This window comes from Myotis myotis, unplaced genomic scaffold, assembly GCF_014108235.1.
Source record: "Myotis myotis isolate mMyoMyo1 unplaced genomic scaffold, mMyoMyo1.p scaffold_m19_p_2, whole genome shotgun sequence".
Classification (NCBI taxonomy): Eukaryota; Metazoa; Chordata; class Mammalia; order Chiroptera; family Vespertilionidae; genus Myotis; species Myotis myotis.
This window is the reverse complement of record NW_023416324.1, coordinates 209,216,077-209,240,952: the sequence shown is the minus strand read 5'-3', so window position 1 is coordinate 209,240,952 and position 24,876 is coordinate 209,216,077. Positions and strand designations below refer to the sequence as shown.

Genomic DNA, 24,876 nt, shown 5'->3' with positions numbered 1-24,876 from the left:
ATTCTAAAATCAGCGTGTCTAAATCTGAACTGGGTACAGCTGAGAACCAAGAACTCTGTGCCACATCCATGCTCTCCAGGCAAGAGAGGAGAACATTCATCCAGGAGAAACTGGGTGGCCCAAGGGATAAGGCTACCACACTCCCTGTTTTAGAAAACCTTGGGAGGAGGTGCTTCATCAAATTTCGGACCTGATTGGAGCAGTAAGACTGTGCTCCTGGGAGATGTCACCAGGGAAAAGGAACCAACAGAATCCCTGATGCCTGACTGTGTGGGTAGCACTCAGAGGGTTTACAGTTCTGTTGGAGAGCTTTGGAAGATTTACAAATGGTGACACTGGGAGCTTAAGAAAATAAAAATGCCAAGAAAAAGAAAAGTTACATCCTAAAGCTACTGCAAGCACAGTGTTATTACTTGGCTCATTAGTGAACCATGCTCCTACACTTAGTAATAAGGGGCACAGGGCATATGGGCAACCAATACTTGTGATAGAGCCATAGGGAGGGGGAGGAAGAGCAGGAGGATGGACAGACAGCTAATAGGTGCTTCAGAGGAGAGAACAGAGAATGGAAAACAAGCAATATTTGAAGAACTAACATCAAGATTTTCCCAGAAGTGATCAGAGCCTGCTGAAAGGCGAGCAGAATAAAAGTAAAACAGAGCAAACAGAAAGCTATGCGAAGAAAACGGAGAAAAAGGAAAATTTGCAGTCTCAACATTTGAAATAAAGCATAAAATAGGACATTTAAGGACAGCCTTCTCAAAGTACTGAGGGAAAATACCTTTGAACCTACCACTTGTGCAAGAGGGAAAACTGCATCAGAGCAGCTGTAGGAGACTACTGTGTAGGTGAGGCAGACAGGATGGGCTAGGTACGTGCACTTGTGTGTGTGTGTGTGTGTGTGTGTGTACGCGCGTGCACCTAGATGAGACAGGGTGCTAAGAGATTTTGTTCCTTTTAGCCTTGGAGCCCAGCCGGGGCCCAGGACGGCGAGGGGCCCTGTCACATCTAGCTGCGCACAGTCATGTGTGTTACTCCAGAGTGCCATTCAAATATTCTACTCACTGCTTACCAGGACATGGAAATAGTTGGAAAACAATGCAATAAATAATAACATTTTTAGACATATGTGATCAGAAACTTTACCACTCTGTCTGAAATAATTAAAGGATGTCTCAAGAAGAAAAATGAACTCAGAATTTACAAGGTGAAGGAAGCAGATGCCAGCAAACAAGTCATAAAATATTTTCCTAAAGTTAAGGTATCAATTCTTTTAAAAATGAAAAAAAATCTAAAGTTTCAGATATGTGGAAAAAAGAGAGGTGTGCTGTCTTTCTTGTCTCATTCAAGGAAGATACATGTTGACTTAAGTCTTTGAAAGAAAATGTAAGTTTATGCATATCTATATATATAAAAGGCTAATATGCTAAGTATCTGACCATCTGACTGGTCGCTATGATGTGCACTGACCACCAGGGGGCAGACAAAGCCCCGCCATCACCCAGAGCAACAGCCCACCAAATTGCAGCCGAAGCTTCCAAGACCCCATGGCGCAAAATGCCGCCCACAGCCCAGTCCAGCCCGGGAACGGTGGCTGTGGGCACCAGGTAATGATGTCACATAGCAATGCCCGGCTTCCTCTCTCTAGCGACTAGCCTCCTTGCAGTTTCTTCAGCCCAGGAACACGACTTGCTTTATAGCCAGGTGCAAACATTTCACACTTTAATCAAATGTCTGTGAAGCATTTTCCCATGCCTCATCTCATTTGATCCTCACAGAAGTCCTGGAGTAGGTAGGTAGGAGATTTGGTGGAATCCTATTTTCTTTTCATTAGCCAGAAAATGGAGATTTAGAAAGCTTAGAAACTTGACTGGACTGAAAAGAAGTAAGAAATGGTGGACCTTGAAAATGACTTCAGGTTTTCTCACTGTGCAGAATATAGTCAAACACTGCTGCAGTTAAATATTCTACGCTTTGTTCTCCCTGTGTGATCTACAATAATAATCTGCTTTGTGTTGATATTTACTGCTGTGTTGCTGACAATTACCTAAAGGAGAAGTTGAGGTGCTTTACTGTGCTGGAAAAAGTTTAGCTAAATCAGAAAGCAGGTCTAATTAAGCAAGTTTATCTATTATATATATAAAGCTCTCACTGGTGCCAGTTGCACACGTGTGTTTCAATTTGTCATTGTTGATGGTGAACTTGGTTGACACTTCTATTATAGAGAAAGGGCAAATAGCGATATTAAAATATTTCTTCTAATTAATTTCCTTTCAATGTGCATGAATTTGTGCACTGGGCCGCTAGTTAAAAATAAAAATGTAAGCAACAGCAGAATAGGAATAGATGGTTAAGATGGAAAAAGAGAACTTGATTCATTTTACAAAAGACAGAAAAAAATAGCCTGCAAATAGGATGTAGACAAGTTCAGGTGTGAGCATGGTCACATTCAACACAGTTGGTGTCAGCTTGAAGCAGGGATGCTCTTCAGATTGGAGACACAGCCTCAGGAGGTGGAAAATAAGGTTTGGAATAAAGAGACATGTGGCATAATTTATTTTTAGAAATATAACAAAATAGCACCCATATCTTCTTATAACCTTAGGTTAGATATTTGTACGCGATGGGGTTTCCCTGTTCTTTCCTCTTGTGCTGAGAAAAGGGAGGAGGGTGGTTACCATGGTTTTATTTGTGCTCTGCAAACAAAACCGGTTCTCTTTCACCACACGGTTCTCTTTTCTGGATAGCACAGGTGACAATAGTATTAGTTTCATAGTTTCAGACTGCACTTTTGACGTTTGGGAAACTTTTCTTTTATAGTGACTTACAGATGAAGTAGTCAGGTCCATTTTCCTCAGAAGTCTGTATTGTTGCAAATAGCCCTGGTTAGATAGCATATTCTTGTGCTTGCAAGTTCATTGAGTAAAATAGGTTTTATGGACAGAGAGCTTTGATGTATAGCTGTGAATTGTGTTTAAAATAATTTCTAGAATTATTTTGGAAGACTCCTGTTGGGTTAATAGTCTATATGTACTTCTGAACTCATAGAAATGATTACATTTTTGCCCTGGCCAGGTAGCTCAGTTAGTTAGAGAATTGTTCTGATATGCCAAGATTCCATGTTCAATTCCCGGTCAGGGCACATACAAGAGTCATTCAACGAGTGCATGAATAAGTGGAACAGAATTTTTTCCCCTTTATCTGTCTCTCTCTAAAAAATCAATTTAAAAAAAAGAAAAATAAATAATTAAATTCTTGTTGCATTTCCCTCTTTCTGCTGAATATACTTCAGTTGCTTTTCTCAGTGACTGTGTATTGTTTATAGATCCTATGGCCGGGCTCCCAAGATGATTCACCTAGAGTCCAACTTTGTGCAGTTCAAAGAGGAGTTGCTGCCCAAAGAAGGAAACAAAGCTTTGCTTACGTTCCCCTTCCTTCACATTTATTGGACAGAATGCTGTGTAAGTATTCACTGGGGGTGGGGGATTGCCGGGGTCCTGCCCCAGCAGGTCCAGGGGTCCCCAAAGGCATGGACGGAGTCGGCGAAGAAGGAATGACATGGAGAGGGCGTTCAGATGATCATCATAGAAAGGTTCTCTAGCCACGTTCTGGTCAGGATCTCCAGTGAGGTTCTGGTTAGGATCTCCAGCCAGGATATGTGTCCATGTTCTCTTGCTAGGTTCTCCAGGTTCTCCAGCCAGGTTCTGTAGCCATGTTCCCTCGCTAGGTTCTCCAGCCAGGTTCTGTGTCCATGTTCTCTTGCTAGGTTCTCCAGGATCTCCAGCCAAGTTCTGGTCTGGATCTCCAGAGAGGTTCTGCTTCAGATCTCCAGCCAGGTTCTGTGTCCATGTTCTCTTGCTAGGTTCTCCAGCCAGGTTCAGTCCAGGTTCTCCAGCCAGGTTCAGTCACCAGGTTCTAGTCAGGTTCTCTTGCCCATTTCTGTAGTCAGGTTCAGTCCAGGATCTTTTGCCATGTTCTCTCCAGCGAAGTTCTTCTGTCTCTAGTTCTGTGTGTTCTGTCTTCTTACATCTGTATTTATACCAGTTGATTCCAATCCTATCAATCTCTATTTCAAAGGTTAGGGCGTTTCTTATCTCCATTCCAGGGAGTAAAGATTATGTAGCTTAAGCATGATTGTTCGTAGTTAAAGTGATTAATGACCCACCTGGCACTTAGTTAAGAGGTTTTATTCCCTCCCTAACTTCAGGGGAAAATCCCTACCTGGGGAAACAACCTTTCTCAGAGACCTTGGTTAAAACACATAGTGCCAAGAAGATGAGCAAACATATTAAGAACAGTATGCCATATATGCCAGGTCCCTTGAAACAGCAAGCTTGGACCGGCTCCCGGCAGGGGATGTCTTGGAATGTGGTTAAGAATCCACGGGCCTAGGTGTTTTTTTAGACAGTTACAATTTTTCATATGTACTTTCGGGTGCACCCTTTATTTTGGTGTCCTCTTTTCTCCATTCATCAGCCAGATGTATGGCTTTGTTGCATCTTTCTGCTCTGGTCCAGTGTGTTGCCCTCATGGTAATCACCCACTGCAGTCTTCCTTCCTGTGTCCCAAATTCTGTGAGGCATCTCTCTGTGCCCCAGTGGCCACTAGGTATTTTTAATATTTACTTTTAGCTTGGTTTTCATAACCTTCTCTGTTCACCATCATAGCAGATAATCCTTGTTTTCCCTTGCTGGTGTGTGTACTTTCTGAGGGCCTGGGCACTGGGAGCTTCCCCATGACTAGAGTCGGCAAAGGGCTTCCGGGACTGCCCACCAGTGAGTGAGCCCTGCTGTTGTCAGCGTTCACTTGTACATTTATGAATCCAGAGAGAGAGAAACTTCTCATTCTTGACAGAATTCTCCTCTCATGAACTAATAGAAAATTTTGTGGGTCATTTCTTTTTGTCTAATAAAGCAAACATTTAGCAATAAACAAAACACATAAGTCATTGCATATTATGACATTTCAACCTGAATCTGAGGGTGCAGAAGCAGTTTTTGTAATTTTAATGAGAAACAACTCAAAGCTCATGCCTGGTTTTTGTGGACTTAACCCCATACACCTTTTGCTTTTGTCCAGCAACACGTGTGAGATGTCGTCTGTTAGCTCATCAGAGACTCAGCACCCAGGGTTTTTATTGGGGCTGATCATGTGGCACCTCTGCCTGGCCTGTCTGAAAACTCTGGCCTCCAGAGAGAGAGTAGGTTCCAGCACAGCCATAGTGTCTACAGAAACGGTTTAGGCCCAGGGAAGCCCTCTCACATGTGGTGGGAACCCTCCCAAAGTCCACATTCCCAGGCGCTAGCCAAGGACCAGCCTTGCGAGAGGCCTGGAGATGGCTGCCCCAGGCCTGGTAACGTCTCTCTCCAGCCCCTCAGTGGTAACGTCAGGTTTGATTGGTGGTCAGGAGTTGTCTGGCTTCTTCATGCTCTACTTGTTTTCCCCTTGCAGCTAATAAGCCATTCCTGGGAGCACCGTATGGCCCTGGGAGCACCCTTCTCCTTATCCAGTGTTGGCACCGAGATGCCATCCCCACTGGTGACTCTTCCTGAGCCAGCCTTTACCAAGGGTTGCAAACACCACTCCCCCAAACTTAGCAGCCAGTGCTCTACTCCAGGAGAGAGTCTGCATGGGTTTTGTGTAATTTAATGCTTTACAGCCAGTTAGCCTTACTTATTTGAGGTTCAGATGGTCCCAGATTTGGCCAGCCAGGGTCACTTCAAATGGCTCCTATGTCCTTTTGAGCATTTTCTAACTTTCTGGGACAATAAGATGTTCTAGGTTCTTGTACTTTTGCTACCGTTGTACTGGAATCAGCCATTTCTTCCTTTGCCACTGTGGAGTGCCCCTGCTTTATGTGCTTTTTTAGACATTGCTAAGAAAGGATATTTCTATAGAGCCTCCGGTTGCTACTGATGCCTCAGATTTTAGCCTGACCCTGCAGGGCTCTTTCTGGCCTTACCCATTTCATGTTTATATTCACCTTGGTTCTCGACACCATGAGCACATCGGCTCTGGGCTCAGCCCTACAATATGCATAACATAGTTTCACGGTTGCTATGAACACTACGCTATAGTTAGAAACACATCTTCTAAGAAGAGTTTAGCAGTTTGCCGTTGGCACTTTCCTAGACTGACGGAACATGTCCCTCCTATCCGCTTGGGCTAGTGCCCCTTGGGGTTCGTCCTTAACAGCGTGTGTTCCTGGTTGCTCTTGCCTGTTTGATTTTCCACGTGAACATGAGTATCAAGTTCCTTAGCTCCAGACCAAAGCTTCTGGGTATTTTTATTGGGATCATGTGAAGTTTATAAATAACCACATGCAGATCTAAGATCTTGATGATATTGAGCTGTTCTAGCCCAGAACAAGGGATTCTTTCCATGTGTGCAGGTCTACTTCTGTGCCTTTCAGAGTGTTTGCTACTTTTCTTCTAAATAGATTTTAAACGTTTTTTGTTAACTTTATTTCTAAGTATTTTACTTTTTTGTTGCTATTGTAAATGGGGTTTTCTCTCTCATTATATATTTTAGTTTTTTGTGTATACAAAGGCTGTTGATTTTTTCAGGTCATAAAGGGTAAATACCTCCTGCCAGGTCCTCTTAGGATGCTTTCTCTTAGAGCCCAGCCATCGTTCTGTGAGGAAGTCAAGTGCCTCCATGGGAAGGCATCTGGAGGTGCAGCCCCAGTCTCACCAGGTCCTGGCCTACAAGTTCCAGCCTTCAAACCCCACAGCTGACACCAAGGGGCACAGATGAGCTGTCCACCAAGTCTCTAGGTCAGTGATGGCGAACCTGTAACACGCGTGTCAGAGGTGACACGCGAACTCATTTTTTTGGTCGATTTTTCTTTGTTAAATGGCATTTAAATATATAAAATAAATATCAAAAATATAAGTCTTTGTTTTACTATGGTTGCAAATATCAAAAAATTTCTATCTGTGACACGGCACCAGAGTTAAGTTAGGGTTTTTCAAAATGCTGACACTCTGAGCTCAAAAGGTTCGCCATCACTGGTCTAGGTTGTGGGTTGTTGAGCAGAATACATGTTCTGGACCATTATATATTGTATGGTTTGTTACAAAGCAACAGGTCACTGGAACAGCAGGTCCCTGAAAAGAAAAAAGGAAAGACTGGAGAGAGTTTGATTGTGATTGCCTTGAATAAGTTATAGATTAATTTGAGAGGAATTAGTAATTCTGAATCTTTTTGTCTGGGAACATGGTTTGTTTCTGCCTTCTTCCTACCTTTTTTATATATCCTTTAATAATGTGTTACAATGTTTTTTCACAAAAGTCTTGTATTTTTATTGTTGGATATGATTTTTGTGGACATTATGAATGAGGTGTGTTTTCCCCCTTAAATTGCATTTTCTAAAGGGCCTACAGTGATGGCAGGCAGCCTGCAGCGGGAGGAACCTCCTGCCTCCCCCATCCAGGCACATGTGTGGATGGGATTCCTGCAGTGCTTGGACACAGGGCCTTTGGCCATGCAGGCCTGGGTTTTGAAGTCCCAACTTACCCAGCTGACTGTGTCACTGTGGGAACTTCCTGAGCTGTCTGAGTCTATTCCTCTGTGACACTGGAAGATCTTCCCTCAGGGTCCCAAGTATTTGGGGATAATTCAGAGGATAGGTACTGACCCTGCCCAGAGACCTGCAGGAGTGGCTCGGTACTGGGTGTCTCCTGGAGTGTCCCCATCCCGGGACTGGAAAGTGCCGTGGCTGCTGTATTTCCTGTTGTTAGACACATTTTGCCATATAAACGAAAGGGATGGATTAACTTGCTTTCACAGTGACGTATTTATTTTTAGGATACTGAAGTGTATAAAGCAACAGTAAAAGATGACCTTACGAAATGGCAGAATGTTCTGAAAGCTCATAGCTCTGTGGACTGGTTAATAGTGGTAGTTGAAAATGATGCCAAGAAAAAAAACAAGACCAACATCCTTCCTCGAACTTCTATTGTGGACAAAATAAGAAATGATTTTTGTAATAAACAGAGTGACAGGTAAGTATCTTTAATTTTACCTCATTGGGCTGATACTGGGATGATACAGATTACTGGCTTCGGGTAGTGATACATGTTTACTCTTCGTGACTATGGTGTGCCTGACACTTGAGCATGTGATGGGGGTCCTGAAAACAGAACCAGGTCCCTCCTGGTGGAGTTCCTGGTCTGGCAGGTGAAACCTGTACACAGTAACCCCCAGTGGAGAGGCCCTCTGGCCCAGTGACCCTGGGAGAGTCCATGTGGTGGGCCCCCATTATTGATAATAACGGGCGTCAGCATAGCAAGGGCTTCAAGGAGCCTTGACATTCTTGTGTGCAGCAGGATTCCTTAAAAACAGAAGTTATAAAGTGCTGACTTCATCTCCTTCACAAGCTATAACCGGGACCGCCAGGCCTTGGTGGTCGCTCTGTTGCAGGGACTGACTCGCCAGTAAAGAAGGAAGAAAGGAAGGGGAGGGAGGAACTCACTGGAAGGAGGAATGGTGCAGTGATGCTGTGCTTGGAGAGTATTTTCCACATAGTCCGTTCCTGTCTCTGCAGGTGTGTTGTGCTCAATGACCCCTTGAAAGACTCTTCTCGAACTCAGGAATCCTGGAATGCCTTCCTGACCAAACTCAGGACATTGCTTCTTATGTCTTTTACCAAAAACCTAGGCAAGTTTGAGGATGACATGAGAACCTTGAGGGAGAAGAGGACTGAGCCAGGCTGGAGCTTTTGTGAATATTTCATGGTTCAGGTATTTGACTAATGGTAGAACTGGACAATTTTCTTCTCTCCCTGTTCCCTTCCTCCTACCTTCTCACTTCTCTCCTTCCCTTCCTTCTAAATAAGGCAGCTCTCTTGGGTTAAGTCTTATTGGCATCGTTTTTTAAACAAAGAGACAATATAGTAGCTAACAGATGTTTCTGTCCAGAGATGGTATCCTGAGTAATTATATCAGCAGCTCCCTAGAGCTTCAGAATTTGACATTTAGCCTTTTATGAAATGGCCTTGTCCTTGAACCCAGTAGTGTTGGATTGGAATCTGAGGTATCAGTGTGAACCCACAGTATGGTGGATGGGTAGGTGAGTGGGTGGGTGGGTGGATGGATGGGTAGATTGTTGGGTTCATTCAGACATATAGGGGTATGTGTTGTGAGGGTGAGTACATGTACTTACTTGCTCTGCCTTCTGACAGGGCCTAGGAAAGATGACACCTCAGTAGCAGTAAGCACACCTCGTGCCAGATCTTGGTTTCCAAACTCCATTTTCCACTAAAAGGTGCTGGAGCTCCTTGTAGAAGTGGTTGATTCCAGGGTTGGGGCAGGGACCTGGAATATCTATAGATCGGCAAGTAAGGAAGTGCACAAGAAAGGTGGAGGTCCGGCAGAAGAACATAAGCTGAACCATTTATGCCAGATAAATAATCACCCATGCAATGAAGTTCATACCCATGAGGCTGCATAGATATAAATAAAGATCTGGCTAAATGAATAAACGGAGAAGAAGGTCCAGCTCTTCCATGTGGAAGATTCCAGTGAAAAACTTGTATCTGGGATGGCAAGGGGAATGCCCAGAAAAGAGTTGACTGTGGTGTCCTGTGCTGCTGATTATTCATGGAGAGTCAGAGCTCACCTTGGCCTTCTCTGGTTTCATTCTAGTCTCCTCTCTGCCTGCATAAATGTCATTGACATGTCATTAAACTGGTTTTTACTTAGCGTAGCATAAGCATTGTTCATAACGCTGCATGCTTCTCTCTGTTACAATCTTCAGTAGCTACATAGTGTTTCAAAATACTGATTTAGGCTTTTGCTTTTTTAAAACTCTGGGTGAACAGGAGGAACTTGCCTTTGTGTTTGAGATGCTGCAGCAGTTTGAAGACGCCCTGGTGCAGTACGACGAGCTGGACGCCCTGTTCTCTCAGTATGTGGTCAACTTCGGTGCCGGCGGTGAGTGGTGATGCCTTAGGTGCAGATCCTCTTCTCAGCACAGTTTCCCCGGTTTAAGTTATCTGGAAGCTGCCATTCATTCACAAAATGATGAAAGCATCTGTGTCATTGTAAATTATATGGATATATTCTCATGGTTTCAGTAGGAATGAAATGAGAATTAAGAATTAGTCATGTTCACTTTTAGACGACTCCTAAGTAACAAAAGCATTTAAGAAGTTGTTTTTCAGGTGTAAAGTGTCATTTTTACAACTGACAGCTGGCTAGTGAAACTTCTGATTCTGTGCCTCCTTGCTAGCATAAGGGTGGTCTCTTTCCTTCTGTTGAGAGGTCATCTTTGTGATATTTGAATGCTCATTGCAGTGAGTTTTATATGACACCATTGTGATGGGTGTTCATTTTTCCTCTAAGCTTTCAGATAATTTCTTAAATTCTTTTAAAAGCACAAAAGTAGCACTGTCAAACCATTTATGGAGGTTATAATTGTCCTCACAATTTTTTTGGTTGATAATTTATTTTGATGGAAATAGCATTAAATCTGTAGATATTTGTCTATAGCTTGTTCTTATTAACAGCCCATCGCAGGCATTTCTCCAAGGTAACAGCTGAAATTCTAAGTTATTTGCATTCATAGCTGTGTGATGCTTCGTAGTGTGGATTCGTTAGTTTATCCAGCCATCCCTTGGTGCTGGCCATTTGGGTGTTTTCTGCTCTTGCCACCACAAGTTGGGCTGTAATAGACATCTTTGTTGGCTGGTGGCTTTTCTTTTGTTTGTTTGTTTTTTTCAGAGAGAACAATCTTTGTTGGGTGGCGGGGGTTTTTGTTTGTTTTTTTCAGAGAGAACTCTTGTTACGATGGCCAACGAAAGGAGTAATTTCGGGGACCCATAGTGTCTGCTAGAAAACCCTTGGGATGAGCGGTCCCAGTGCAGCCACTGGCTAGAGCCATGACCACCTGGCTCTGGAAAGCATGGTGCAGTGTCACGTGACTCCCACTCCCAGCCAGTTTTTATCAAGTTCAGCTTTGGATCTCTTATTTTGCCAAGACACAATGTAAACATACAACCAAAGTAAAGTATTTACTAATTAAATAAAAAAATTTAGAAGAGATAAAATTGCATTCTTATATTTTAGATATATTATACATGTATATCTTTTAAATATCTTACCTATTTCTTACATTATATTTTATATAATTTCTTTGTTCTCTCAGTTTTAAAATAAACCTGGGGCCATTTAAAATCCAAAAGTAAATCTGGTCCAAGTTCTGCAGCTGACTGATACGATTGTTCATTTTTGTTCCTTCGTTTCATAGACGCTTGCTGAGTATCCACTCAGTACCAGGCACTATTTCCAATGCAGCAGGGATCAGAATGAAATGAAGCACAGAAAGAGAAATATTTAACTTGCAGGCAGGCAGGAATAAGTGCAGGCTGCAGAAAGGACACAGGGAGGGGAGAAGGTGGCGGTGAGTGCTGTTCAGTTTTAGGCTGAACAGTCCAGGAAGGCTCTCTGAGCAGGTGGCCTTCGCACAAAGCCCGAAGGGAAGATGGGCGTGAGCCAGGAGAATCCTGGTGGTGAGGACCAGGACCGGCAGAGGGACTTGCCGGTGTTGGGACTCCAAGGGCCTGACTAGGCACCACACTTAGGGTCCACTCTAACAGCTCTGAGTGTAAGTGTAAGTCAGCAAAGGATGCTTTGGGTTGCAGTTGGCACTGCAGATACTCAGTAGTGTCAGATGCCCATTATCGAGTCGCTTCCTGACATGAACGTAGAACGAAATGGTTCTAACACCTCTCTTTTGGAGTGAGAAAAATAGATTAAGATTTTTTAATAGAGTTTGAATGACTTGTTATTATAGTTTCTTATGTTTATTTTAAGGTCATATTTGAGTCTTGGGGTTATAAGTTTAAATTGAGAGCATTGTTGGAAATTTTTGACAAGCAAGAATTTTCCTCTCTACTTGCTGTACTCCATCTTCCTTTGCTTACCATCCTTTTCTCCAGGAGCAGGACTCAGGTAGTTGGCATCATTGAGTTAGAGACAGTTGAGTAAGGAAAGGAATGGAGACAAGGAAGACAAAAAGACCTGTGTGGCCCCATGAGCAGGCTGCCCTCCGGCCCCAGGAGACCTGCTCCAGCCAAGGCCTCGTGCCTTCCCTCAGAGCTGACTGACCACAGAGCCCGCGGCTCCCTCACCCCTCATCCCAGTCTGATTGCTTCCTCACCTGTCACCACCTTGTGGCATCGTACGACGGAGCCTGTGCCTAGGCCATGTTACCCTGTGCTCACTGTCAGGTGACAAGTCCTGAGTACGGTGCTTGTAAGGACCCCATCCCCGCATCCCAAGACTGGTTCCATGCCAACCGGAAGGGGCGGGCCGGTGCTTAGGGAGTCAGTGGGTGGTGAGCTGCCCGCCGGTCCCTGAGGTCCCACAGTCCCTCCAGCATCTCAGTGAGGTGAAGGGATCTGTCGTCAGCCTTTCATGATGTGTGTTTGTTTAGATGGTGCCAACTGGCTGACTTTTTTCTGCCAGCCGGTGAAGAGCTGGAATGGATTGACCCTTCGAAAGCCCATAGATATGGAGAAGCGTGAATTGATACAGAGGCAAGAAGCTACCCTATTAGATCTGCGCAGTTACCTGTTTGCTCGCCAGTGCACCCTGCTCCTCTTCCTGCAGAGGCCGTGGGAGGTGGCTCAGCGCGCCCTAGAGCTGCTGCACAGCTGTGTGCAGGAGCTGAAGCTCTTGGAAGTGAGTCGTCTGTTTTCCCAATTTACCCTTTTCTTGACTGTTCACACAGAAATCCCAGACATTGAACTGTTTGTGCTTAGGAAAGAGTTTTCTTTTCTGAATTTCCTTAATTTCTTGTATATAATCTGTATAGTTACTTTTTGCATTGATTAATTAATTGCTGGGAAATATAATTTCTGCTCCCAATGTGGTGGAGTTCATGTTGGCACAAAGCAAGTCTTTTGGATCATTTTCTTAATATAATTTTGAAAGTGGCCTTTGGCTTATTCTCTGGGAGCAGGTCTTCATGATAAAGGTAACCTCCTGATGGACATGCAGGATTAGGTTTTGCAGGTAGATATTTGTTTTATTTCAGAACTGTCTTCGTTTTGTAAGTGAACATGCGGGTAACAGTGTGGCACACAGCCAGCTGTGCCATGTTAATTAATAGCACAGAGTTTAATGGAAAGTGCATTATGAATACGTGAGTGCATATGTGTGTGAAGAAACCTAAGTGAGGCTAAATGTTGTTGATCTATAGTGAAATACTGCCTTTAAAGATGAATTCACCCAGGGCGCCTGAACTCTTTCTGCCTGTAGAATCATAAACATTATTGTGAGAAATCCTAGTTAAATAGGTTCCTGCCATTTAATTTCAGCAACCTCTTTACCCAGGGAAATGCACGTATGCACATACACAATGTTATATATTGTTTCAGAGGATTCATAGCACCCGACCCCCACTCCTCGATGAAGAACTAAGTGAGTGGTCTAATTCCACTGCACACATGAAGAAAGTGGGTCTGCAAGTGGTTAGGTGACTTACCCAGTAACATAAGTAATCCCAGAATCAGATCATCCAAGCCAGGTTAGTGCCCTCTGTCCTAGTCCACTCCAGCACCCTGAGGGGCACAGTTATGAAAGGTCTAAAAGTGTAATATTTCTGTATTAAGTAAGCCGTGGGCAGGGGTAGCTTTCCTAATATAGGAACTTTTATTTTGTGTGCCCTAGAATACTAAACACAGGCTCAACACGTAGTTTGAAATAATCTCAAGCGATTTAAACTTTTTTAATCCAAATGAAAGAAATTATTTTAGTTCATTTCTAAAGGAGAAATGCCTAGCCCAGCTGTCATAAACTTGAGAATTTACAAATCTTATCAAATTATTTTCTATCCTCAGACATCTAATCAAGAAAATGAGGAAAAGTAATATTTTCCACCTTGAAATGAAATTCTTTGGCTCCCTATAACCAAGTAGCTTTAGATCACCTGCTCTGGCTACTCCGATCTTGCTGTATAGACCTGGGGGCGGGGACTGTACGTAACCATTCACTAATGAGACAGGCTGTCTGTGCTCACGTGTGCCTAGAGTTTGCCTGATTTATACTAGTCTACTGGGGGAGGGGGAGGTTTATATTAGAGTCCAGGCACGTCCCCTGTGCACTTCATATGGAACAGCCCCGGGAGGGGTGATCAGGCAGTGCTGTATGGCTCAGGGCAGGCGTGGGAAACCACAGAGGGGTGCGGAGCCCCCCTTTAGCATAGTGCCCAGCTTGTCTCAAACTCAAGGATTTAAGAGCCATTCTCCATTTCTCTTTCTTACCTTAGAAAGTTGACCAGTCATAGTATGGCTGCCAACCTGCAGAGAGGAGAGGGGACGCATTGCCAGAGCCAAAGAAACAGGCGGCCTGAGGGCCAGTCCTCTGGTGGGGCTGCTGGCCCTGGGGAAGGAGCTGGCAGGGCAACCACTTCCTTCTTCTCTTGCCCTCCTGTCCCCCTCCAGGCCTTCTGAAGCTGGAAGGCGAGGGAGCCCCCTGATGCGTCACACATGACAGCAGGGGGGAGTGTGGCCGGGGACATCCAGCTCAGAACAGGATGTGTCATCGTGCACTGGTGTCTTTGTCCCGGCATGGATCCCTTGTCATTGCGGTGTGTCCTGACACGCAGGTGGGTTGCACCACAGCACACTCGCCTCCTGTCAGCTCTCCCAGCGCAGAGCAGGCTTTGCCCACCTTAGCTGTCTTCTGAGTCCGGTCATGCCGCTGGCCATTGTGGAAGGGATGGAAACAGGCCAGTTATGCCCGGGGAAGAGACATGCGAGGCATCGTGGTGTGGGCCTTGAGTGCCACGGCAGAGTGTGTGGAGGTCGCGTGTCGGCAGATGTGACGGGCTCTTGGGCTCCTCTCCTCCGCTGGGCAGTGCACCCTGTGCTGTTGTCAGGATGCCGCCTGCACTGGGGTGTGTTATCCCTGGCTCCTTTCTTCTTTGGATGAAAAATGGTCATTGCCGTCGTGTTATTTCCCTGAGTGGAGGCTGTCCCCACTTTTAATCATGTTTATTGTGCTCTTTTGCGCGTTTCTGGTTCTTGACCATCCCTCTAGCGGGGTGGACCAAGGCTGAATGGGACCGCATGGCGAGGACACACCACCTGCTGTTTGCTCTCAGTGTCTCCTTCCTCAGGACCCAGCTGTTCCTGCTCTCACGCCACCCACGCCAGCAGCTGTTGTGTGACTGCGCCGTCGCTCGGATTCCCCACAGCCTCCGTGCATGCACAAGGCGCCCGGCCCCTGGAGTCCATCGTGTCCGTGGCATTTCCTGGGGCTCCCCCCGCTGGGTGCTCGCCTGCTGTGCGCACACACTGCCCTGAATCCATGGGCCTGACTGCTGTCTGCTTGCAGGGCTTCTGGGAGCTGCTTTCTCTGCAGAAGCGCTTTCCTGTCTGCCAGCAGGTTGATGGCAGTGTCGTTGGTGTCCCTGGTGAGGCTTGAGGACACGGGCAGTGCCAGCGTCTGCATTTGCAGGCCCTGCACCCTTCCCGCTGGGTCCTGACGCAGGTACTTGGTTTTGAGCTCGCTCTTTCTCCACGAGATGGAGGCAGACCGCAGCTGCCATTGGGTTGTGAGGACCCATAGGTACCACGTGTACAGGGAGTGTGGCACGGGCTGGGCACATCACCACCCTCCTCCAAGCCAGGTCTTAGCATGACCCTCCTTATCCCTGTCTTCTTGAGCGTTTCTTTCAAGCGATAGAGTTCCCTGTACACTTACGTGTCAGCTTTCTCCTAAGACTGTAGAGGTTATGTGACACTGTCAGCATAAAATTGTTCTTTCAGCTTTCTCTTCTAAGATTCTTTCTGACCTAACTGGTTTGGCTCAGTGGATAGAGCGTCGGCCTGCGGACTGAAGGGTCCCACGTTCGATTCCGGTCAAAGGCATGTACCTTGGTTGCGGGCACATCCCCAGGAGGGGTTGTGCAGGAGGCAGCTGATCGATGTTTCTCTCTCATCGATGTTTCAAACTATCTCTCTCCCTTCCTCTCTGTAAAAAAAATCAATAAAATATATTTAAAAAAATATTCTTTCTGCAGGGGGAGGATTGTTGTATCTTACACTAGAGGCCCGGTGCACCCATTTGTGTATGAGTGGGGGCCAGATGGCAGGGGAGAGGGGCTGCAGGCAGTTGGTGGACCGGCCCCACCCCCTGGTCGAACTCCTGGTCGAGGGGACAATTTGCATATTAGCCTTTTAGTATATAGGACGTTTTGCAGTTGATAGTTAACTTGGAAAGTTTATTCTTAGAGTTTCTTTTAAAATTTTTTGCAAACATTCAAAAGTCAAAAGACTCAGTTATTTCCATACTTTGTACACATGATTCTATTCTCAAAATCAGACTCCCTGCCCTGTGCTGGGCTGGCTTTCTGGGGGGCTGTTTTCCATCGTCAGGGCAGGGGCCGGGGCAGTGCTGAGCTTTGGCTCCGATGCGCGGGCTGAGAGCTCAGAGCAGCGGCGGCGCTGGTGGGGCAGCTGTGGGCCAGGGCGGAGGCTCGGCCAGCGTGAGGCTGGACTGGTGTGTGGCTCCTCAGGGTTAGGCTGACGCTCTTAACCTTTCCAAGCCCAAGCCTAAGTATTGCAACGACTGTGCGCTCCTCATTGCGACATCTCCAGCAGGACATGCTGCACACACTTGCTTCTGTGACCTGGGAGGCCTGTCCTGGTAGCTTCGAGGTTGATGTATCAGTTGATTTAAGTGTCTCCTTTGAGAGGGTCCTTTCTCTGAGTCACGAGAGCAGTGGTTTGGGAAGTGGGAGGGAATGACGGTGTCCACGTTCACCCCTTTGATTAGAGCTGCAGTGATGGGGTGTCACCCACAGGTTCATCAGAACCGCACTGACCAGACAGCAGATAGTCGTCTCCTCGGCACTGCAGAGCATGAAAGTCAAGGCGTGTCAGCCGAGCTTGAAGAAAAGTGTTTACATAAAGGAAAGGGGGAATTTTGAGAATAAACAAGTCCTCTTTTCTGTCAAAGAACAGTTTAGGCAGCCGCCATGTTGGCCCGCGTGACTGGCAGCTCCCCTGGGGGCCGCCATCTTGAAACGGCAAAGGTCAACCCCTCCCTTTGCATTAGCCAATCGCGAAAGACTGTGCGCCTGAGCTCCAATCGGGAGTGAGGGACAGGTCACCCGTGGCAGGATTACAAAGCCGAGCGGACTGCCCACTCAGTGTGCGTGTGCTCCCAGACCACGTGCTTGCGCACCCTCCTGCAGGAGAAGAGATATTTGCCTTGCAAACATAAAAAATAAAAATAAGTAAAGTGTCTTTGAGAGGAAGGGGCATATGCCATGGGAATAAGCCTCATTTCTGTGGTTGGGCCTAGAGTCCCACCCAGGGGTCCCAGGTAAGAGCCTCGGACCAGCTCCCCTGATTAAAAATGGAAATTGTACTTACCCCACTCAGCTTAGGGAGGCAGTTACATCAGCTCTGGGGGGTCACATAACTCCACTTCAGAGGATTTGCTTTCTTCTACAGCAGTTAAAGATGTGCCCTCTATTTACCAAAAATTAATTATATCCTCTGTATATGTTTGGAAGATACGGACAGGCACACAGAAGGAAGTGTCATGCTACTGACAGCAGGAGGTCCCCTTGTGGCCTCCGCTGTAGAGGAGCTGCTGTCCCATCAGTCCGTCCTGCTCTGAGCAGGCTGCTCGTACATCATCTCAACGCCACATGGTCATACAAGTAGGAACACTAGTTCAAGGATACACTGTTCTTAAAGTATCTGTATATATAAAAGCCAAGTGACGAGAATGACCGGAACGACCGGAATGACCAGAACAGCCCGTCACTATGACATGCACTGTGCCTGGCCAACTGGCCCAATCAGGGGCAGGGCCTGCCAGGCAACCTCCCGCATCCCCTCCCCCTGGCCAGCCCCAATAGGGGCAGACTGGCCAGACCCTGCCTGTGCACGAATTTGTGCACCGGGCCTCTAGTTTAACATAAACCTTCAGGTGGCCTTCCAGAAAGATCTCCCCATTTCAGTCACACCAGCAATGCCTGTTTTCTAATCTTTACCAAACTGGTAAGTGAGACCAACAGAAGGAAGGTATTTTCTAGGAGGCCATTACGTGTTCATCCAGTGACTGTCCAAATGATTTTTTCTTAATGTGTCCGCCTTGGCACTGACTTTCCTTTTATCCACGTAGGTTGTGATTATGCTCACAGACAGGGTAGGGCCAGCAGGATCAGGACCCCTCAGGATCCTAGAAGAGCTACCCATTACAGAGACTGGCAGGAGCCATGCATGAGAGGCCATCGCAGCCAGCTGGCCACATTGTGAGCAGGGGCTGCAGATGGTAGAAGCGTCCAGGTTAAACTGGAGAAAACGGACAAAGTGGGCTGCCATCCAGGCTGGCTGGCTGGGGTAGGTGTCCCAGGGTTTGAGCCTAGCAGAGGACAGAAGCAGAGGTGTGGTTGAAGGCTAAGTTGGGTCAGCAATACTTGCTGTGTACTAGGTCCTCTGCTGGGCTCCTCAGTGGAGACCTGGAGGCTGTTGTGACCTTGAGCCACGAGGATCTGAGCTGGAAGAGCAGTGGGAGTGGACAGGAGGAGGAGGTCAGTGCAAAGAAAGGGTGCTGCTGAGGAAGAAGTATGGGTTGATGGCTGTAGGAAGAGATAAAGGGCTACCAAGCATCCAAGAAACAGGTGATCACCTGCCAGACACTGTGGTAAACACGGGTGGGAGGATAGGGACACACATGAGGAAGAAACCCATAGTTGAGTGCACTGAGCAGGCATGTACCCAGGTCGTCAGGGCCCAGTGTCAGAGCCGGGTGGTAAGAGAAGAATCTTAGGAGGGGGTCAGGGATGGAGAAGCAGCTGTGCATGGGCGCTTCTGTTTAGTTTAGTAAATGTTTGTGCGGCGCCTACATGTGCTTAGGAAGGTTTCTAGAGGTGGTCTTATATGAGCTACATTTTACTTTATTTTATTTTTTATTTGAGCTAGATTTTCATTTGGTCAACAAATACTCAACAAGCACCTATTTTGTGCCAAGCAAGCATTTATTCTAGACACCGTGTTTTTAGCAGAGAGCAAGACAGACCAAACCCTCACCCTGTGGAGCTTTTGTTTAATGGAATGAGTGGGTTGTAGATGTGGCTTGTGGTGGCCAGTGCAAGAGTTCATTCCAGGCAGAGAAAATGATGTTTTATGTAAGGAACTATGAAGGATCTTAGTCTTGTTAGAACTTAAGGGGTGAGGCAGGGTTTGGAGGTGCAGGCTACAGAGGTACTGGAAGTGCATCTTGAAGGTTATGAAAGTGCTTGTGTGTCGTTTTGAAGGTTGGATTTTATTCTAGAGCTGGGAGGGAGCCATTTTGAGGCGAGGGTGTCATGAAGGTGTTAGGACTGGGCAGGGTAGAGGGCTGAGAGGGTGAGGAATTAGATGGAGGGAGGCAGAAGACTTAGAGACTTCTAGTGTAATCCAAGGATGAGGTTCTGAACTAAGGAAGTAGAGTTTATTTTAAATAAATGGGTTCAAGAAAAATTTATTCCATGAATAAATTATTGATCAACCTGATAGGTCTATAATATGCTAATTAAACCGGACGTCCTTCCAGCTTCTGGTGTTTCGAGGGAAGCCTGGGTCCTGGGTGCCAGAGGGATGCCAGTGCTGGCAGCTGGGGAAGGAAGGCCTACTCTTGTATGAATTTTGTACATCGGGCCTCTGGTATAAAAATAAGTCTTGATCTCACACCATGCACAGTTAATTTCTGGTGGAGTTTTGACCTAAACGTGAGAAATAAATAAAACTTCTAGAAGACAATATGGGAGAATGTTCTTCTCAACCTGGAGGTTAGCAAATGTTAGCAAATGTTTGGTTAAATAGGACCAAAAGACACTAACTATAAAGGAAGAGAGTGACACACTGGACTGCATAGAAATCAGACTCTTCATCAGTAGGTACCACTGAGTGAGGGAAGGGCAAGCACAGAGTGGAGGAGTGTTAGCAGAATGGTTAGGAAGGACCCTTACCCAGAATACACAGAGAGCTCCCACAAATCATGTAAAAAACACTGACAAATCAGTAGAAAAATAGGCAAAAGAGGATATCCAAATGGTCAATAAACACATGAATCAGTTAATCACAGTGAAATAAATGCAAACAAAAGTAAAAAACCACCCCTCTCCCCCCTAGGACATCCTGGCTAAAATGGAAAGGCTTGACAGGTGCCAGCAAGAGGGCAGGACACTGACCATGTTCATGATGATGAGGAGGGTGATTGGTGCCACCACTTTGGAAAGTTGTTTGGCACCATCTGCTGAAGCTACACACACACCCTGGTGTACAGAAACACATACACGTGTGTACCCAAAGGCACATGCAGAATGCTCGTGGCAGCATTATTCAATTGCTAGAAAATGGAAATAACCTAGATGTCCATCACATCCAAGGGATATAGCCACTGCGATATGTTCAGGCATGGAAGGCATCCAGCAGTGGAAACGGGCGAACTTGTAGTGGGCGAACATCACCCACGTAAAGTGGAGCTAAAGAAGTCAGACACAGAATGTGTATATGATTTCTGTGCCGGGCCAGCTCAGCCAAGGGTTCGGTGAGCCTGAGGGGGGACGGCAAAGGATGTAGAAAAGACAGACAAAGAGAGTAAGCTGGGTCTAGGTCAGTGATGGCGAACCTCTGACACGTGAACTCATTTTTTTGGTTGACTTTTCTTTGTTAAGTGGCATTGAAATATATAAAATAAATATCAAAAATATAAGTCTTTGTTTTACTGTGGTTGCAAATATCAAAAAATTTCTATATGTGACACGGCACCAGAGTTAAGTTAGGGTTTTTCAAAATGCTGACACTCTGAGCTCAAAAGGTTCGCCACCACTGGTCTAGGTGGATAAGATAAGATCTAGGGAGCATCATAAGGTCAAGCCTAACTATACTAAGAGGGCTGTGCCCTCTAAGCCGGGACTTGTTTGTGGCTTTGCCAACACGTCAGTCTGAGGCTTAACCCTATAGCTGCTCCCTACACGTTCCTTGTCTCCAAAGTTCAAGATTAACCAAGAACAGTCTGGTTGGTTGGCCAGTGAGGGTTTGTGAAGGTGATGGTGACAGACAGGGAGCTCAAATGGGGCAGGTGGGATGTTGGGGTTCACTTAGGACACTGTTTTTCAGTATTTGGGTTATATATGTATATACTAGTATATATAAAAAATACAGGTTTAACAGAAAAATAATAAAAAGAACACCTTTAATTTTAGGCTTTGAAAGTGGAAAAACAGCTCTTGTGGTTACTGATGATAATAGTGTTGAGAGAGGAGTTGGATTTTAAGAAAACTAAAGAACACGGATTAAGAAATTAGTTTGATTACTCTGTTGTTCACAAAAGTGGTTATCCAAATGGCCCAGTCTGGAAGCGTGCTCAGCATCCTACTTGTTAGGGAACATGAATTGCCAAGAGTCTCAGCCTGCTGCCCCGGTCCAAGTGAGACGACAGAGCCCAGAGCCCTGCTGGGTGGGCCCGGGCCGGAGTGGAGCAGAGCCTCGCTCTGTCCTACGCCTCTACCACTCCTGGACTGGCTCCCTGAGGTGGGCTTGCGGTCATTCAAATAGGTTTAAGCTTGTTCTAGTGATTACTTGTTACCGTGGCTGCTGAACAACCACTGTTTTCCAGTTTATGGGACTTCGAAAAAATTCTCAAACTCTGCTGTAATGGATAAAGTAACATTTTAAAGAGATTGACAGTACCAAATTTTAGTGAGGATACAGGAAAATTGGAACTTGAGTGATGGGATGCGTGTAAATTGATACAGCACTTTGGAAAACTCCTTGGCAGTGTCTGCTAAAGCTTAAACGTGCCTGCCTTGTGACTCAGCACTCCCATTCCTAGGTACCCAAGAAAAATGGGCCCAACCAGAAAACAGGATGGCACTATGCAGAGCAGCTGGTGACCTGGCAGGGGCTCTGACTGTGGTTAACTTCCTGGGAATAAAGTTGGTGCAACTACGTTCCTAGGCAACACGGCTTATGATCAGTCACCTTTGATTATTAGACTGTGTCTGAACTGGGAGACTGTGGAAACCTGACCGTGAGGCCGTGCTCCTGGCCACCTCACTGCTATGTGCAGCTGTTACAGGAGGTAGGGGCTCCGTGGACCACAAGCTTTCATGAGGGACCTAATGCCAGGATCGCCTGCCTCCTCTGTGAGTAGCTGGGCACTGGGACGGGTCTTCTGGGTCTGAGAAGGCTCCTTCCTCCAGAGTGAGGAAAGCATTGCAAATAGTCTTATCTGTAGGAGCCAAACCCGCAAAGCAACCGAAATGCCTGTCAGTGGGGGGATGGGCGAAGAAACTGGCATATGGAGAAAGGCCTGACACCCCGCAGTAAAGCACCACCTGCTGCCGATAGGCCCTGAAAAGCTGAGCTGTGCTGACACTATATTGAGCGAAAGATGCCACGTGCAGAAGAGCTCATGCTGTGTGACTCGGTTTATGTGAAGTTCAACAGTCAGGCAGAAGGCATTACTGGTGACAGAGTCTGAATAGGGGAGTGGGTATCGACTGGGAAAGGGGCTGGAGGGAACCTTCCAGGATAATGGAAATGGTCTGTTTCTTGATTTGAGTGGTAGTGACAGATGTGTCCTTGAGCTCTAAACTTAGGATTTGTGCCCTTTACATACCTTGCTGTGTGTATTTTGTGACTTTTTTTAAGTAATGGGAAAGGTATTACTGCAATCATATTTTAAATAAGTAAGTTTCACTAAACTTTCCAAAAGTCTTAGGTGACCCATGACTGAAGTTCTGGCTGCGTGGAGCCCAGCTCTGCCCGGCCGCTGAAATGTATGGAGAAGAAACTGGCTCATTGGTCACTTTGGGGTGTTTAGTTTGGGTCTGGTTGGGAGCCCAGATGGACGCACGCAAATGAGTGGCAATGTAAGAGGTAGATGGCACCGAGAAGCAGCAGATCACAGGTGTCGTAAGATGCCATGTGGCATACCAATTTATGTCCCGATGTCTTTCAGTGAAAACTTAAATTTAAACTGGGTATCATAGGAAATGTGGGAGGCTGTGAAAGTCTCTGGAAATAGGGCCAGTGAGCGTTCTGCAGTTCCTGAGCAGCCTTGGTGCAGGAGCACGGGTGTGTGGGCTTCCCACCGGGCAGGACTGGCTGGAGGCTTCAGGTTCCAGTTAGTAAAACCAGCGCTGCGTCTGGACAGGAGGACAGAGCACCTCAAGGCGTCGTGTTTGTGTCAGCGTGCTGTCCGTCTGCTGGGTTTGACTTCCTCCAGGTTGGAAGTTGAGGCTTCAGCTTCGGCCATTAGAAAAGCTGCCGCTAACTGACGGTGTTATTTTGTACACACTATTCTTCAGATTTACAAGTGGTACTTGCTCTTTGCAGAAAATAAATAAGCCAATAAAAGCTGTGCTGTAACCTTTTCACAAAGTGGCCTACTGTTCCCACCACAGCGTGTGACTCGATTCTTTCTCTGCACACACGCATGTGCCACATAGGGGAGGGTGCAGCCTGGTGCCGGAGACTGGCTGGCCTGCCCCTGGCTGCTGGTACAGGTGTTCGCCTCTCTGAGCTCCCTGCTGTGACTCCTGGGTTTCCTCGGACCCCTTTAAGTCACAAGACGCTTAAAGCGCTGTGTAGAGCCCTACAGGGTCCATGTCCTTCATCCTCCCTGGCAAACAGCCTGTGTTGCCTGAGGAACTGTGCCCACAGGATTGGTACCTGTGTGGTGGTGTCTTGTGAAGTGAAAGTGCCCAGATTGCCTGACAACTTAGAACCAGGAGGCCCTGTGAGGTGAGGCCAGCCCACTTGGAGCCCGCCCTGGTTTGACTGGGAAGGGAGGAGCGTGCTCTGTCCCAGAGCTGCATCCTGCAACGGCTCTCCTGTGCATCCCTTTGTGGTCCATTGTCTGGGTGAGAAAGTTGTACCACTTTATGAATGTACCTTCTGATCACGTGATTTTTTTCTGCGCTGATTTTTCCTTTCAAAGGCTCTAGGTAGTTTATCTCATGTTTTAGAGACTAAGCAAATTAGTTTTGATAGGAACGTTTAATGGCCCTCTCTTGTTCTGTCTTTTATTTGTGCTCAGGATATGCTGAAGGAGTCCTTACATAAGTCAAGTTTCATCAGCATTGTGTAGCCCTTCCCTCGTCAGCTGACAGATAATTACTTTCTAGGTTCCCTTTTTTTAATGCTCACCCGAGGATATGTTTTTTTCATTGACTTTTGAGAGACAGGAGAGGGAGAGAAAGAGAAACATTACTTGGTTGTCTCCCATACATGCCCCAACCGAGGATCAAACCCACAACCTAGGTATATTCCCTGACTGGGAATTGAACCCGCAATCTTTTGGTGTATGAGATGATGATCCAACCAATTGAGCCACCCAGTCAGTGCTAGGTTCCCATTTTGTTTTTGTTTTTTTTTTAAATATATTTTATTGGTTTTCTACAGAGAGGAAGGGAGAGGGATAGAGAGCCAGAAACATCGATGAGAGAAACATCGATCAGCTGCCTCCTGCATACTCCCCACTGGGGATGTGCCCGCAACCAAGGTACATGCCCTCGACCGGAATCGAACCTGGGACCTTTGAGTCCGCAGGCTGACGCTCTATCCACTGAGCCAAACCGGTTAGGGCGAGGTTCCCATTTTGAATGGTACCAATGACCATCTCACTAGAACTGGGGTGCCAATTGTGAGATACCCCATAATGTTAGTGCCGCCAAGAAAGCAGCACTGCCAACTGTGAGTGTTAAGATGCCATTGATTGTGAGACAGTGTCCAATTTCAGAGTTGCTAAAACGTGAAAAAAGTACCTTTTAGAGTTGATCATATACAGTAAATACTTTTGCATATCACATTTGTTTTGTTTTGTAATGGAACAGCTCAAATATATACAGAAGTAGAGA

At 46.2% G+C, this 24,876-nt stretch overlaps 1 protein-coding gene across 10 annotated transcripts in view; it reads left to right on the top strand.

Annotated features, from left to right (window-relative positions):
* TRAPPC10 (trafficking protein particle complex 10) overlaps positions 1–24,876 on the top strand; it is a 78,815-nt gene that overhangs the window by 21,557 nt on the left and 32,382 nt on the right. For 6 of the 10 annotated variants that reach the window (XR_004974232.1, XM_036351386.1, XM_036351385.1 and 3 more), the window contains exons 3-7: positions 3,326–3,461; positions 7,810–8,006; positions 8,549–8,744; positions 9,824–9,935; positions 12,439–12,686. Coding sequence is in view for 9 of the 10 variants with exons in the window: in XM_036351386.1 (XP_036207279.1) it covers positions 3,326–3,461; positions 7,810–8,006; positions 8,549–8,744; positions 9,824–9,935; positions 12,439–12,686 (889 nt within the window). In the remaining variant the exon portion in view is untranslated. Of the gene's footprint in view, positions 1–3,325; positions 3,462–7,809; positions 8,007–8,400; positions 8,745–9,823; positions 9,936–12,438; positions 12,687–14,449; positions 14,614–24,876 lie in introns of those variants that run through there. The other 4 variants (XM_036351391.1, XM_036351389.1, XM_036351393.1 and 1 more) reach the window with 4 other exon arrangements.